This window comes from Oculina patagonica, chromosome 6 (genome assembly GCF_052425735.1).
Source record: "Oculina patagonica isolate OP01 chromosome 6, crgOcupat, whole genome shotgun sequence".
NCBI classification, from domain to species: Eukaryota; Metazoa; Cnidaria; class Anthozoa; order Scleractinia; family Oculinidae; genus Oculina; species Oculina patagonica.
In genome coordinates, this window is record NC_135763.1 from 36,520,260 (window position 1) to 36,536,017 (window position 15,758).

General features: G+C 40.1%; 1 protein-coding gene and 3 pseudogenes across 3 annotated transcripts; 2 read left to right on the forward strand and 2 right to left on the reverse strand.

Annotated features, from left to right (window-relative positions):
* Positions 1–2,230: 2,230 nt before the first annotated feature.
* On the reverse strand, positions 2,231–4,967 carry LOC144656822 (steroid 17-alpha-hydroxylase/17,20 lyase pseudogene; annotated as a pseudogene). Its single transcript, XR_013571396.1, has 2 exons — positions 4,906–4,967; positions 2,231–3,843 (listed from the first exon to the last, which is right to left on the reverse strand). The product of XR_013571396.1 is annotated as a steroid 17-alpha-hydroxylase/17,20 lyase pseudogene (transcript).
* A 111-nt stretch (positions 4,968–5,078) lies between these two features.
* LOC144657588 (steroid 17-alpha-hydroxylase/17,20 lyase pseudogene) lies at positions 5,079–8,246 on the forward strand (annotated as a pseudogene). The gene is made up of 2 exons (XR_013571581.1): positions 5,079–5,181; positions 6,409–8,246. The product of XR_013571581.1 is annotated as a steroid 17-alpha-hydroxylase/17,20 lyase pseudogene (transcript).
* A 367-nt stretch (positions 8,247–8,613) lies between these two features.
* On the reverse strand, positions 8,614–10,861 carry LOC144657590 (cyclic GMP-AMP synthase-like receptor 1; annotated as a pseudogene).
* Positions 10,862–11,017: 156 nt separating this feature from the next.
* LOC144657618 (voltage-gated hydrogen channel 1-like) lies at positions 11,018–15,315 on the forward strand. Its single transcript, XM_078517973.1, has 8 exons — positions 11,018–11,222; positions 11,840–11,947; positions 12,505–12,632; positions 13,368–13,438; positions 13,535–13,591; positions 13,684–13,736; positions 14,000–14,082; positions 14,785–15,315. The coding sequence occupies exons 1-8, from the start codon at positions 11,212–11,214 to the stop codon at positions 14,928–14,930; spliced, it is 657 nt and encodes a 218-aa protein (XP_078374099.1). The 5' UTR covers positions 11,018–11,211; the 3' UTR covers positions 14,931–15,315.
* Positions 15,316–15,758: the final 443 nt, after the last annotated feature.

Here is a 15,758-nt window from a genome sequence, read left to right on the forward strand (position 1 = left end):
TTCCTTTACAGAAATCCAGACTTCTAACTGCGTTTTGCACAGCGTGCCGTTATCGGAACTAAGAGGATTATAATAACCTGTTAACCTGTCAAATCAGTTTTCTACATTACAAACATCGTGTGATAATTGTACTCGTTACGTGCGTTGTTCAGTGTACTCCTGTGAGTAGAGTTGTCATAGTTACAGCGATTATTGTAGTAAGTAACATGTAAGCGAGAAAAATATTAATAATGGACAGCATTCCTGGTCTACAGGGACTAAAAATTGCAAAAAGCTATCTCGGGAACAAATGAACAAATCTAAACAGGTATCCACTTACAAAATCTGACTACTTCACCCAGAAAATAAGCATCTCGCTTGATGGCAATTTGGTGAACTGGTCTACTTCACAGTCCGGCGACTTTCACAGATGTTCTCTTCGATTCCTTTTCTTCGGCCTCGTTTGTCAAATACGTTTTTCCTCTACTTGCGAAATACAGGCGCCTAAGCCATTTAAAAATTCTAAAGTTTTAACACAAAGTGATGAGTGGAGTTTTAAAACTCAGATGGGGTCAGTCTTGCACAGTTGTACTAAAAAACAAATTCCCTGTCTAAACTTTTAATTCCTCCATCCATTCGTAAAAAAGGACAACAGGCGTGATTGAATAACAATTTTTGTGGTATCTAATCTTGAACCACAGTACAAGATCCTTTCGAAACCCTATAAATACGTATAAACCCCCTTAATCCCAAACTAAACCAGAACGAAATTGTTGCTTAAGCTAAAATACCAAAAACGTTGCTTTATTATGTCTAAGTACTAAAATGGATTTTCTAAGCTTAAATACTTAGTGGAAAGTTCATAACCCTAACTTGGAATTACTATAAAACGTTGTTTAATTTTTTTACTAAATGAGATTAAAGCAATACAGACCATCATCAGCTTCTCAAATAACTATGGACCCAAGATTTAATGCTAAACGACGGAATAGAGCAGACCACTCTGAATCGGTGAATAAGCGAATGGTGCGAAAATCTTTGATATAATTTTTGCTTTAAAAGTTCAAAGGATCTCTAAAGAAGATATTTATTGAATTTGAATTGAAGCTGAAAACTTTGCATACAACAATTAATTGATTAGGCCAAGTTAAATTATGAGTAAAGTTATTGGGAAAGTTGGAACGAACAAAAACCAACTGGCGTTAAATTACTCCTCAATTAACTACAAAGAAAATTTTGTAAGACAAGGCAATTTAAACCCCTTGCTTTTTTAGCGTTTCATAAAGTATTTAACGAAAGATTCAAAATGCCGTTTTCCGTTTTCAAATATCTTTTCTAGTTCCGGAGATATTTAAGCTTAAAAAAATCGTAAATATGCAAATTAGGGGACTGGTGACGTCATCTACTCAACCCAATTTTATGTCAGGTACAAAAATTGAGTTTTCTCGGTCTTTTACTACAAAGACCAATGAAGACTAATAGTTCTACAGGTGACCAACAAGCAGTTGTAATTTTATTGTGTTACCACGGCAACTCACTATTTTCCAGTCCCCACCAATTTATTTTTAATATTTTAGAATTTTTTAGTTCGAAAAAATGAAACCCAGACAAGACGTCTGCCACCATTCATGTGCTTACCAGATCACGCATGTAAAGCATTATTGACAAATAACAATAACGAATGCCAGAATTGGCCAGAAAAGCCTTTACATCCGGGGGACCTGGAACCTAGTGTGTTACTATGGTAACCAAATTGTTGAGTTCGCATGGTAAAACACGACTAGCAGAGTGTTACTGCAAAAATCAGAAACTTCTTCATATTTGATCAAAATTTGATTGAGTCTATGACGTCATCGCTTTGCTAATTTGCATCATTTAAAAACTTAAATATCTCTGGAAAGAATAGAGGTATTGGAAAACAGTAAACGGCATTTTTCTTCTCATAAAAAGAACTTTTTAATATTTCAAAATGGCTATGAAAGGAAAGATGCGAATTTCATCATAGTAGCACTTTAATACGAATTCAAGCCAAAATTTTAAAGCGCCCGCCCGCTCCCTTTTTTATAAAGATCCAGACAATAAACATCTGTGTTTTTTTTACTTGGCCTGATATCAAATCATATATCTGTATAAAATCGATCGTTCTATTAGCGAATAATAAACACACAATTTCCTTTTCTAATAGGCTTTATCGTGGGTATTTATTTAAGGCCGCCTAAATAGTGAAGGAAATCTTGTTGGGGTGTATAGAATAGTTTACTAAATCATGGTTCAGTTGCCATCATACATGTCCTTTAAAATCAAACTCAACAGTTTTTGTTGTTTTCCTGACAAGAGGGATGCATACTTTCTATCAGTCCCTCCTCGTCGCACACAGTTTGTAGGGGGTTGGTGCCAAGACTCCTCGCACAATGGGATCCACTGGCGCCTCCAAATCTGGCTGGGAAGAGCTTGTGGGAAACTTAAATCTGAACTGCTGAAGAAGGCCAGCTAAAAAGAGGAAAATCTCAATTTTAGCCAAAGATTGCCCCAAACAGCCCCGTGGACCGGCTCCGAAGGGAATAAAACTGAAGGTTGCTGGGCAGATGAAGCTCCCTTCTTCGTCAAGAAAACGCGTTGGATCAAAGGCGTCCGGGTCTTGCCAGTGTTTCGGATCGTGATGAATAGCTCTGAGGTCGAAAATCACCTGGGAATTTTCTGGAATGTCGTACCCTCCTAGCGTTGTATCGCTTCGCACTCGATGAGGAATGGTCACGTAAACAAACGAACTGTGACGCATGATCTCCGTGACGGTGGCTTCCAAATATGGCAAACTGCTCTTGTCCTGCAAGCGAGGTTTGCGGTCACGTCCGATGACGTCGTCAAGCTGCTGATGTATCTTGGCTTGGACTTCTGGGAACGCTGCTAAGTAGAGAAGCGACCAGGTCAAATAATCAGTGGTCGTGTCTGCGCCCGCGATTACAAGATCTGACAGTGTGTTCTTCAAGTTAGCCTCATTCAATAGTCCTTTTGCTTTGGAATCATCCATTTCGGCATCTTTAAGGGCCTTTATAAGGGCATCGGTGATGTCCCGTATGACTCCTTCTCTGTATGTTTGCTGGTGTTCTTGAAGTTTTGGCAAGAAGACTTTTTCTTGGAGGTTGCGGCAATCTGCGATGCGTTTATGAATGTTCAGTGGAAGAAGTTTCATAAATGGAAAAACTTCCAGTAAAGAGGCGCTTCCAGCCAGACGCATTGTATCCTCTCTCACTTGCTGCAAATCTCTCAAATAATCGTCTTCTTCAGCGAAACGCGTTCCGAATATGCATGAGCAGATGATGTTTGTGACTCCGAGACTGATAAGTTTGTGCGGATCAATCTGGGCTCCCTGTGACTCATTTAAACGTCGGCACATCTCATCGACCTCTCGCTGAACTTTTTGCTCCAAATTTTGAATTCCGCTTCCAAACATTCGAAGAGCGGAGTGCGTTACCTTTCGTAACAGCTTCCAGCGCGCTCCAAAGTCGCCAAATATGATAGCGTCGGCTCCAGAAAACAATGTCTCGATGACGTAGCTTTTTGTTCTCCCTGCAAAAATGTTTCCTCTACGAATCAAGGCATCCCAGGCTAGATCGATATCAGTAACGACGAAAACCTTCTGTCCCACAATCGACATCATGTAGATATCTCCATACTGCTTCGCTAAGGCTCTCATAGTCACGTGGTTGAAGCTCTTCATGTCCAGCAAGTTGCCAATCAGAGGTAACTGACGCGGTCCTGGGGGAAGGTGCCTGGCCTGTGTCCAGCGGTGTACCACAAGATAGTAGAGAAGGCCGGACATGGCGAAGAGGAAAAGTGCTTCCCAAAACATTGCGGCTGTGCTGACTATATGAAAGTAAACAGAAATTTACAAAGCTTGAGAATAACACGGTATATCTATCAGTTGCTACAATTCCAAGAATTATGTTTTTTCATACTCGAAAATCGGCAAATCAATCAATCATTCAATCAACCAATCAATCAACCAGACAGTCAGTCAGTCAGTCAGTCGTCAGTCATTCATAATCAATCAATCAATCAATCAATCAATCAATCAATCAATCAATCAATCAATCAATCAATCAATCAGTCATTCAGTCAGTCAGTCAGCAGTCATCAATCAATCAATCAATCAATTAACAATCAGTCAATCAATCAGTTAGTCAGTCAGTCAGTCAGTCAGTCAATGAATCAATCAATCAATCAATCAATCAATCAATCAATCAATCAATCAATTAGTCAGTCAGTCAATCAATCAATGCGGTGAAACCAAGCCTGGGAAACGGAAGAAGTTTTAAAGGTGCGAGTTTTCTGGGCTTTGCCGATTATCAAAAACAAGCGTAAATTTGCAATACCGCCGCAACAAAATAGAAGTGTCAGATCCTGTTGCTGTAGAATCCGATCCTTTGTAGTAGCTTCCGATTGCGTGATGAGCCATTTACAGTCCTCACGGAAGAAACGTTGCGTGACGTGTTATGAACCCCAACTTCTGCCCCATACACTTAACGAGTGGCGCAATCTTGTACTTCTTTTTTTTCACGGTTGCCTTTTCGTCTTTCCTTACCCGTCTCCATTTTCCCCAGTCTTAATGATGTTGCATTCGGGTTTGAAAATCACGTCTTTGTTGTTCATCTTCGTTAGTAAAGTAAATTATTATTTTGAGGTTTCCTTCGTGATTAGGTGATCAGTTTCGTTGAACGGTAAAAGCTATTTAATGTTGTCACTGTCGTGAACTCGCAGAAAAAGTTCATACACATGTAGTTTCGTCTTTCAGAAAGCGCTTCGTGCGTTTTATTTGAAATCAGGCAGCATTTGAACGTTCTCGATCGTGACCACGCGGCCGGAATAATTTACGAATTATACAAATATCGATGACAGAAATAAATCTAATTCAAATACTATACATACCTCGGATGTCTCAACGTTTAATAGAAATACGTGTGCGACGTGTCGGCTGGTACGGTGCACACCTTTTTCGACCTTTTCGATGTTAATCGACAGCTTTTCGGGTTATTCGGGTATTTACGACAGCACCAATATCATTCTTCCCCAGTCCCACACTCCACCTTCCAACCTCTCGATCCCCTCTGACCACATCCCTTTGTAACGCACCACCACTTTATTACGTAACGTTTCATTTAATACTTGTTTTATACCTGTGCCAAAGAAAACCTCGGTTAAAAGGTGAGTTTTCTATTTTTTAATACAAAAAACCTTCTTTCATATGCTACCCAAAAAAATAGCCTGCTGAGCGCTCCCTTTCTCACTTCATTCTGTCGTGAGCCGTGAGCAGATCGGACACTACGAAATCATAAACATACCAATTGCAATTTTTCCGCGCACGCGATAGAAATCGCAGGTTACATTGTAAGGGGTGTCGAATGGTAAACGCGAGACTTTGCGAGACGGCGAGACTGATATCTTTTCTGCGAGCCCGAGACCTTTTAGCCTTGCAAAAGAAATCGAGACTGCGAGAAGGCGTCAAAGAAAGATTCGCAACGACGAGACCCGTGAAATTTGGCTAAAATTTTGCGAGACACGCAGTTTTTGAAGGACCATTCACCACCCCTATTGTAATATCTACATGCATGTAACGGCAGACCTTCGAGAATCGACAGAGAAATATTATTTCAAATGAGTTCTACTTATTTTCCTCCCGCTAAAGGTCAATATTGCACAAATAAAAGCGATGTACCGTAATTTAGTAATACAGTAGAACCTCGGTAACTCTAACTCTAAGGGAAATAAAAAAATTGTGGGTTTTTTGGGGGTGTTAAAAAAAAATTAAAAAAAAAATTTTTTTGGGGGGGTTTTTTTGTTTCGGGGTCTATAAAATATGCACAGGATTAGCTCGCGCGTGACGAAGAATATCATGCAAACATTTTTTCTTCACTCCAACACTAAGTTCTTTGATTTCGTGAATAAAACGACTTGATTTGGGCTTTGACTTCATGGGCAAAACAAAAGTTGAAAAAATGAATTTTATTTTGCGAATTATAGTACAAACTGATGGAATGTGTTGACATTGATGTATACACAATAGTATATTCATTCCGTTGAAGCGGAACGTTTTTTACGTCATCGAAAGCTCGCCAACGCAATCAACTTCACAGAAAGGGGCGCCCATAAAATTTTGAAGGAGAGGGGGGAGGGGGCGAGGAATTGAACGATGCTTTTTTGACAAATACATTTGTTTTAAATTTATGCACCTGTGTAAACTTTTTCCCATTTTACCAACATTTCATTTTACACTGATCATATTTTTGAATAATTTATTTCAACTTTTCAAGCTCTGCAAACAGGTTTTTTTTTATATATTTCTTAGCACCCTCGAGAAAATAATGGGCCGCCCCTAAACTGACATAACGAAGGGAGAGTACAAATATGTAACTCATTGTTATTATGCTTTAGTTATAGGTTCCCAATTCTTTTGTGAGATGATCCTGGAGGCCGCCATTGTGATTTTACTCCTCGTGTTGGGCTGGCGGATGTTTTTTGCCTCGTCACCGAAAAACCTCCCACCGGGTCCCCGCCCCTATCCCCTGATCGGCAACTTGACCCGATTGGTGGGAAAACCGATTCATTTGGCCGTGACTGACCTCGCAAAGGAGTATGGGGAGATCTACACGCTGTATTTACCAGGGGGTCAGCGGTGTATCCTAATAAATTCCATTGGCCTGGTGCGTGAGGCTTTGCTCACCAAGAAGGACGATTTCGCTGGCAGGCCACGCACGTTTATCGGAGATTATCTCACGCGAGAAGCCAAGGACATCTTTTTTGCGGATTTCTCACAGACAATGATTCTGCAACGGAAACTGGCTCATTCTGCACTGCGCATGTACGGAAGTGGACTCAAGCACCTGGAAGAGAAGATATGCGGTGAAGTGGACCAACTTTTGGAGAGGTTCTCTGCCCACAATGGAAAGACTATCGACCCTGAAAACGACATAGACCTCATGGTTTTGAACGTAATTTGCGCTGTCGTCTATGGCGAGAGTTACGAGCTGGAAGATGAAGAATTTAAGCGAATTATGAAATACAATAATCACTTTGTTCGGCTTTTCAAAGGCTTTAATATTCTAGAAATGCTGCCCTGGTTGCGGTTTTTGCCGCTCGAAGAAGGAAAAATCCTCCGCGAAGCAAGAGAATTAAGGGATGCTGTCCTAGACGCCAAATACCGACAGCACAAGAAGAAATTTGATGACAAAAAAGACAAAAAGGAAATTAAAATCAACGACCTGACTGACGCGCTTTTGAAAGCTTTTTATGAAGCTCAAGAAGAAGACGGAAAAGTCTCACAGCTGCTGACCGAAGATCATCTGGTAATGATTATGAATGACGTGTTCAACGCTGGCATTCAGTCCACAACGGCAACGTTGCTATGGTTACTGGCGTACATGGTCACTTACCCAGACACCCAAGCGCGTGTTCATGCAGAGATGGATAAATTAATTGGTCGTTATCGCAAGCCTCGTCTCGAAGACCGTGGTCATCTTCCTTATTTGGAATCTACAGTGGCTGAAATCCTTCGCATTGCGACAACTACGCCTCTGTCCATCCCCCACAAGTCGACGCGGGACAGTACCCTGGGGGGCTATGACATTCCCAAGGATACCACGATTATCACAAATTTTTGGGCGATCCATCACGACCCGAAGGAATGGGAAAACCCGGACGTGTTCAACCCTGAGCGCTTTCTTGATGCCGACGGAAAGTTTTCAGCCTCGGGTCCCACTGGGTTTCGAAGCTATCTGCCGTTCAGCGCTGGTCGGCGTGTGTGTCTGGGCGAGTCGCTTGCCAAAACTGAGCTGTTTTTGGCTTCATCCAGGCTCCTTCATCAGTTTACGTTCGAGCGTGCCCCAGGCCAACCGATGCCTGATCTCACTGGCCACGTGGGAGTTGTGTTTGCTCCTGGATCTTATAAAATCAGCATCAAGAACAGAATATAACTTGTGTTTTACTTCCCTGGCTCTTATATATAATCACGCTTTGAGCTTGACTGTTAACGAATTTCAAATACGTACTTTTTATACGTGGCTTGACCATCTCTTTACCAAGAGAACTGTCACTTTTATAGTTGTTTAACCAGGTAGATAAGATTATAAGCGCTAACGATGTAGCCGAATTAAATATCCCGAGATTTCAATTGGAAATCAAATGCTTTGTCAACTTTAAATGCTAAAGATACAAAACGTATTGTTGTTATTACCGACGAAGTTCAAAAGGTCAGCATTCGCATTTGAAGTAATTTACCCAATGTTTTTTTTTATGATTCATATTTCTTTATTTGTTGATTGCTCTTTAATTAAAAATAACGAACTACATAACCTCGTCCAATAGTTTCCTGGTATTTAGCGTTTAGGAGGATGAGGCATGCTACTTTGTAGTGTTAAAGGAAAGTTATTGTGTGCAATCTTAGACAAAACTCTTCACTAAAGTTTTTACAATTTCGTTTCCACTTTATTTTGTAGCTTATTCATCCCCCCCCCCCCTACAAAACTTGCAATTCACGGTATGGCACTATCTTGAACTCCTTCAATTACTCTCGTCCAAGATTGAGGGTTGTCTTTCAAGATTTCACAAGTGTATTTCAAAATCCACAAGTTTGTAATGCAATCAACCACATTCAAATCAAAATGTTTCTGTTAAAAATTTCATTGAGCACAATGCTATGTCTAAGGACAGTGCATTGAGTACACACTTGGCAATAACAAGTGTTGCAAAGGTAGAACTCGAAATAACAAGCACTTGATTAAGAAGCTTTCTTGCAAAAGACTCATCAATAATCTTGAGAAGTTCTTTGTATGTTCCGTTATTTTGTTTGGCTAGAGGTACAATATACTCCCGCATATCCTGAACGTAGGTGATGTAGTTTTTACTATTTTGCAAAAGATCCTCCAACAAGTCTTCTACTTGTTCGAGGTCTTCTTTTGAAAAGTCCCTAAGCAAATTCCAGTGGCGAATAAAATAGTGAGGAAGCAAATGTTTATGGTAAGCATCTTTAAGTTTCTTCACCATGAACTCAAACAGAGCTCCCAATCTTCGATCATCCATATTATAGAAATCGAAGCCGGTTTCCGTCTCTGCAAGCCACAGAAACAAAGTTTTCAGATAATAGGATGCTAAAACCTTCTTGGTATCCAGCCTTGGCTTGAGATGCTTCTTGTATGCATATCTTAACATGATATAACACAGCTTTAGCGCGTGTTTGTCACTGTGGTATTGAAGCAGTGTTTTCTCTGCTTTGGAGAATGAAAATCTCCAATCCAGTTCAGGATCTTAGGAAAGGCCTGATGGCTTGTAGACCAAATGGCATCCACCTCTCGCAATTTTCTGAATGGTGCCAATGCTGAGAAGATGGGAGTCTCTACTATCACGATTCAACCATTCTACCGCCGCGTTTGGCCAACTGGAGAAGGTCAGAGCCACTGCAATATCAATAACACTCATATAGCCGTACCTCTGTCGGTGAATTTCTTTTGCTTTGAAAGTAATTGCTGGCTCATTCTGCACGATGTCGAAGTCGGAATCGTCGCTTCTAGACTGTCTAGACTGAGCAATTCTAAGAAAGTGCTGATATATCGCACTTGCGCTTACAAAATCGTGATTGGTTTTCTTTAACACTTCAAGCAGGTCAGACCTTAAGCTTCCTTTTCGCTGTACCAAGTTCTGCATTCGCACCCAAACAAAACCAACAGGGGTGCGAATTTCTTCGACATCTGCCTCTTGAACAGTAAGAACTTTGGGCGAAACCATTATATCAATGTCCTGTTCAGTTCCTGTCACTTCGACTGAAAAGAAACCATAGCCTTCCATAACGCTTCCGCACTTTTCTAATGAAAACAAATCGTCGCCTTCTCCCATGACAGGGGGCAGTATATCGAAGTCTTCTCGGTAAAGATTTCTTGCCAGTTGTCTTTGAATGTATCCATCGACTCTGTGAGCTTTCCTCAGCAGGGTGTTCAATGGATGCTCTTTAGCTCGCTGGTACAACATTATTACAAGAAAGAAACATGCTCCAATGAGCACTGAAGCAACAAACAGGTCGACAAACCCAACACGGTGGATACTGTTTTCGTCCATCTGAATCTCGAGGTTTTCGATTAGATCTTGAGGCTTATTCCTGGGTTTATAGGTCAAATGATCCAAGCTGATAAACAATATTATCCATATTATTAAGCATCACATAAAAAAAATCAAGGAAAGGTCTCGTAAATCAACTTCCTGCTTCCGCCGAACCGCCATGTTGGAAGAGCCGTTCAGCGCCGTCGTAGTGGCATGGGTCTAATTCGTAATCCGCGTTTACTTATTATTGCAGGCGCAGTAAACACTGGGAAAGTGAGTTGAGGCGCGCATTCATTGCCCTTAAAAATGTTTAGTTTGGGCTTATTATAGGTTTCTGACTCGGCTATCCTTTAAGTGTCTTCTAAAACAACTGCACTACTCGTCTGTATTCTCTAAGAACGACAGTCAAATCAGTTCGTCGCTGTGTGTTGCGAATTGTTGATCAATATTCGCGCAAAGAAAACTTGAGCTTATTTCCAGACGGATTTTTGCGTCCGAGATCGTGGACATACACAATTACCGTGTGGCTTAAGCTGTCTTTTAATTTACGAATGTCATCAAAAAACTTTAACATACATGGCCGCAATATGAAGAAAACATAAGAAAAACAGATGCGCAAATTCGTTCAGTAGCGTGAAATCGATTCCGGCCCTGAGTAATATACTGCAATCAATAGTTCATTTTAAAATAAAAGTAATTTCATAGAAGACTAATTAATTGCAGTGCTGCTTCAATATTAATGTTTCCATGTCGTCAATGAATTATTACAAACAAAACCATCAGATATCAAGAACCGGGGCATATGGTTGTTATCATTTAAAAAGCCATATGCCTTATATTGTCTCTTTAATTATCCGGAACTATACCCACCATATCTTACACACTTGATTTGCGTATGCTAATTTTAAGATCTCTTTGTTTCGACGGCGTTTTGAGGACTGAATTATTTTCTTTCCTAAGTTGGTTGTTTTTTACGATTTCTCCGGGTAGTCGCTGGTTTCTCGACAGTTCTTTTGGGAATATGACTTTCATTTTAGCCAAATCGCGCAATTGAGAGACGCAGTCCTCAAAAAAGGCGAGTTTAAGGGATTGTAAGCGCTTTGTGAAGAAAGCTGGTTGATATTCAGTGGAAAAACACCTGAGGTCGCAATGGATGAAAGGTAAAAAGAAGAATCGGTTAAATTTGCATTTAGTAAATTTTCTTTACGAGCACAAGGTATAAAACAAACTTTTTCTTTAACTTAAGAGATGTGTTTATCGCATTTTGCTGTTCATTTCGTTTATTTAAAGTTCTCCATGTGAGGCATAATTTAAAACAAATCCTGAAAACTTTTTTGATGTTAGTTGTTTGATATTCAAAATCATCTGACAGGAAGCAGACAAACACTGTTTCGTGAAATAAGGTTATTTATATTTTTTCGATCTTTGCGCTTACTGCCGATCCTGACTAAAATAAAACAATAGAATAATTTTACTTGAATTTTGGAAGCGGTCTACGCCTGAAAATAAGATCGATTTTGGACAAACTAGTTTTGAGAATTTAGCTTAAAATATTTTGAAACAGCTTTCACTCGAATTCAGACTCTGAATCAAAAGGTTTTTGGTTAGTTTTTTTGGGGGGGGGACAAGATTTCTCATAACGTTTAAATGTCGACTGTTTTGAGCTTACTATAAAATGTAAAGTTAGAAAATTTAATACACGCGTGGGTTGCGACAGGATTTCGAGACTGTAAGTAACTGAGATACGAGATAATTTTTTTCCACAACCATGTTCTAGTGCCGAACTGACGAAATCAGAGGAAGATGGAAGGAAGACATACATGCAAATATGGCGGAGACGACTCACCGAAACTTATGAAGAAGGCAGCTGCAAAGAATGTTGCAGGTAACATTAAACTGAATATATAATAATTTTATTAGTCGTGTGTTGTAAATGACTCATTCAAAAGTTCGGTTTCAAGAACAATCAATCTTGTTAGAGTCTTATGTACACTCAGTTTGAAACAGAAAAAGGCGTTTCTTTTATTAGCTAATGGACTAATTGGTTGAAAGCTTCAGTAGTTGATATATAGAAAGGCTGAAGTCATGTATAAATATAGGTTGTTGGCAGTAAAATAAAACGGGTATAAGACGTTATTCAGAAAATCGGAAAGTGCGAGTTGCGGGCGAATGTTTTCTAGGATGTCTCAGATAGCAGGAGTGTTTTAGAATAGTAACATGGCTTTATGACATATTGTGTCGCGACAGTGTACATTTAGCTTACACTTTGAGAAAACAAATGTTATTAGCCATTCAAAGCAAAGGGAGAGTCCAAACAATTTTAAAAATATCCTGAAAAAAACAAACGGACACAAACGCGTTTTTTTCTACGAGTCATTGCATAATCATAAGAATCGAAAATCTGGGTGCTAACAAAAGTTATTTTTACTTTGCCCTTCCAAGCGTCCTCCGTCACTCATTGGCTAAAATGTTGACAGGAGTCACGTGGCAGTTCGGTATCGTCGTCTTGGTCTTAATTGAAGTGCTCATCAATCTCGTTCTCATGCTGATCGAATTCCATGTCATTAAAGGTGATGATAATGTTTGTGTTATTAAGTAATAAGTGTTGTCAAAGATCAACAGCGCTATCAGTTGTGTTTTTTAGGTAGTATTTTTATCGCATTAAAATCAAAAGTCCTAAAAGAAAGGATCTCAATGGGGTGGTGGCTTTTATGGTTAACGGTTAAAATTTGAGCTTTTTACGGCTAATTTATTTCCATTACGGTTAACATAAGTTAAAATTTCTTTTTTATTGTTTTAAAAGTAAAAAAAAAAGAATTCCATTATACTTTTGGTCTTAGGGCCTTTCTGGGACAAAAATCTGATTTAGTCCGTTTTACTTAAAATTCTTGAAGGATCTTTTACGGTTAACATATTTTACGACCAACGGTTAAAGTTTTCAGACTTTTACGCCTACTACATGAATTTTTAGCCGTTTTACGACCAACGGTTAACCCCATTGAGACCCTCCCAAAATATCTAGGTTTCACTGGGTTCCACGAGATGATGATGATGATGATCTTTGATGATGATGTCTATGGAATATTCCAGGGGGGTTCACGAGGTTTCACGCGTACGCTGGAAGACAATACTAGGAGGGCGCTGGACTTGAAATCCGGAGGTCAAAGGTTCAAGCCCCCTTCTGATCATTACCTGGTTCTATAACTCCTCAGCGACGCGTGAATCATATCTAACTCGGCTTAGCTCACTTCACAGGAATATGAGCAAAAAGCTATAACAGTCTTGTCTTACTTTTCTTTCTTCAGATGAAACTCATCTATCAAGACACCTTCTTCATTTCGTTGGCATTACAATCCTTGCTATCTTCGTCTTTGAGGTCAGTTTCAGCGCTGGGTAGGGTCATTTTAAAAATTCTACTTTTTTTCTTTTTATTTTCCTTTTGTGGTTTGATTCGTTGACCATATTTTCACAGGTGTTTCTCAAATTCTATGCGATGGGTTGTGAGTATTTCTTGATGGACAAACTGGAGGTAGGGACAATGTTTGCTTTGGTCAGTTTCTTATCCTACTCAGCACAGTAATTCGTACGATCTTAAACTAATTTCATACTTCTCTTCATCAGTTGTTTGATGCTTTTGTGGTCATTTCAGCCTTTACAATCGAAATAGTGCTAAGGTGAGTGAAAGGGAGGGCGTACCGTTGAATTACATGTGCGAGAGAATAACAATATGCATGAGGCGTGGCCGCTGAAAAGATCCCCCGATTTTTAAGGGTTCTTCCGTACTCTGAGAGTGCCCAGAATCTTCTCATTTTGGGGGAATAAAGGTAAACACGAGTCGCGTCAACAGTCAGAAGTCCGGTAGTCGGTTATTATTGGATTGTAGTAGTGCGCTTGCAAGGTGTTTCCCATTTATATATGTTTTTTGTTTTTGTTTCAGCGTCATGCGCGCTAAAAAAGCATGGAAGGGCTTCGCTTTCATCATCGTTCTTCGATTGTGGAGAATTTTACGGGTTGTCATCAGTAAGTATCTAAGAGATCTCATTATATTCCGATCCTTTTTGTTGAATTTGACAAGTTAATTATTCAAAAAAGTCGTGTTCTACGCCCCTTACATAAAACCCTTCTACTCAGGAGGTGGTGGGTTAACAAACCGCTGCTAAACACACAAAATATTCTGTCGGCCGCGTTTTTAAATCCTTTTGTAATAGAGAGATAGTGTGCTAGACTAAAACCCTGGATGGGTTTGTTCTGTTCTTTTCTTGTACGAGGCGTTCTTATAGATATGGTTCCTCCCTCTCAGTCCCAAAGTATAAGGCTGTTTTCACACTTGGTGCCTGGGAACGGTGCCCAAGTACGATTCTCGCTGGGCACTAAATAAATGTAAACATACTATTTTTTCAAGTGCCCACGCCATAATTCGGGAAAGGTGTCCGTGCCCGAGTAAAACGTCTAGACCTTGTACTCGGACACTTAATGGTACTTCGGTTTTCTGTGTGTGAACACGTCGCTATTTTTTGCCGGTGCCTAGGTACCAGTGTTCGGGCACTAAGTGTGAACACGACCTAGGCGGGTACTGGCCAACCTAACAAAAAATAATTAATGCTAAAGAAGTAACCTATACAGGGGAATAAACAGATGATCCCAGAATTCGAACGGAATAGCCGTCAGAGGATTTTTAAGCAAAAATATCAATCTATATAATTGTTTTTTTTTTTTTTTTAGATATAATCGCCTTCAAAGAGGAATTCTACGAACTGATCGAGGATGACGTGGATGCACCGCCCAAGAAAGAACAACACGGTGTGAATCCACTAGCGACTGACACGGAGAAGAGCGAAGAGAAACAGAAACAAGCCGAGACTAATTAAGCTATTAAGAACGAAAAGAGAATATTCATCTCTTGGAAGGGATCACTTTTACAAGCTATGAAACGAAATAATTACTCTTTAAATTAAATAAATAAACACGAATGACAAGACAAAATTGGCCAAGATAAAAGAAAGTAACTCGAACGCGGCAATATTTCATAACAAACTAGAGATTTGCGCCATTCTTTTAGGTTTCGTTTCAAAGAGAATGTAAGCGAATGGCTCAAATCTGTTTTTTCGAACTTAGAGAAACGATATAAATAACAGAACAGGTACAAAGATTCCTCTAAGAACGAGGAGGAACTTGAAATCTTGTAAATCAACTATGTAAAGATTAAAATTTATGATTAAACCAGATAATGCAGTTGTTACATTGTTTAGCTGACTACACGTTGAAACAGAATTAGCCGTGACTTTTAGGCCCATGAAATTAACGCGATATTCTTGATAATCATTCACTGAGCGTTTAGCCTGTGAATACAGCCCCCACTCCGCGCTCTGACCCGGAGAGGAGTCTCTCCCCTCGAACGCAACAAACGGGTCGGAGCACGGAGCGGCGGCTGTATTCGCATACTACTGAGCGTTCACTCAGTCCTCTTCGTGCCCTTGGGCACATAAGGCCGTTACCAGATTCCGCCACTGCTGCCTGTTCTTTGCATTCTTTCTCAGCTCTCCCCAGCTGAGTCCGCTTTTCCGCATCTCTTTTTCAACTGTCCGCCGCCAGGTCTCTTTTGGTCGTCCCCTTGCTCTTTTCCCAGATGGAGTCCAGTGCAGAGCAACTCTGGGAAATGATGATGGATCCATCCTGAGGACGTGTCCGATCCAGCG

Coding starts and splice junctions, on each gene's coding strand:
- LOC144657618 (XM_078517973.1), top strand. Junction 12,633..13,367: donor CGAATTCCATGTCATTAAAG/GTGATGATAATG, acceptor TTCTTTCTTCAG/ATGAAACTCATCTATCAAGA. Junction 13,737..13,999: donor ACAATCGAAATAGTGCTAAG/GTGAGTGAAAGG, acceptor TTTTTGTTTCAG/CGTCATGCGCGCTAAAAAAG.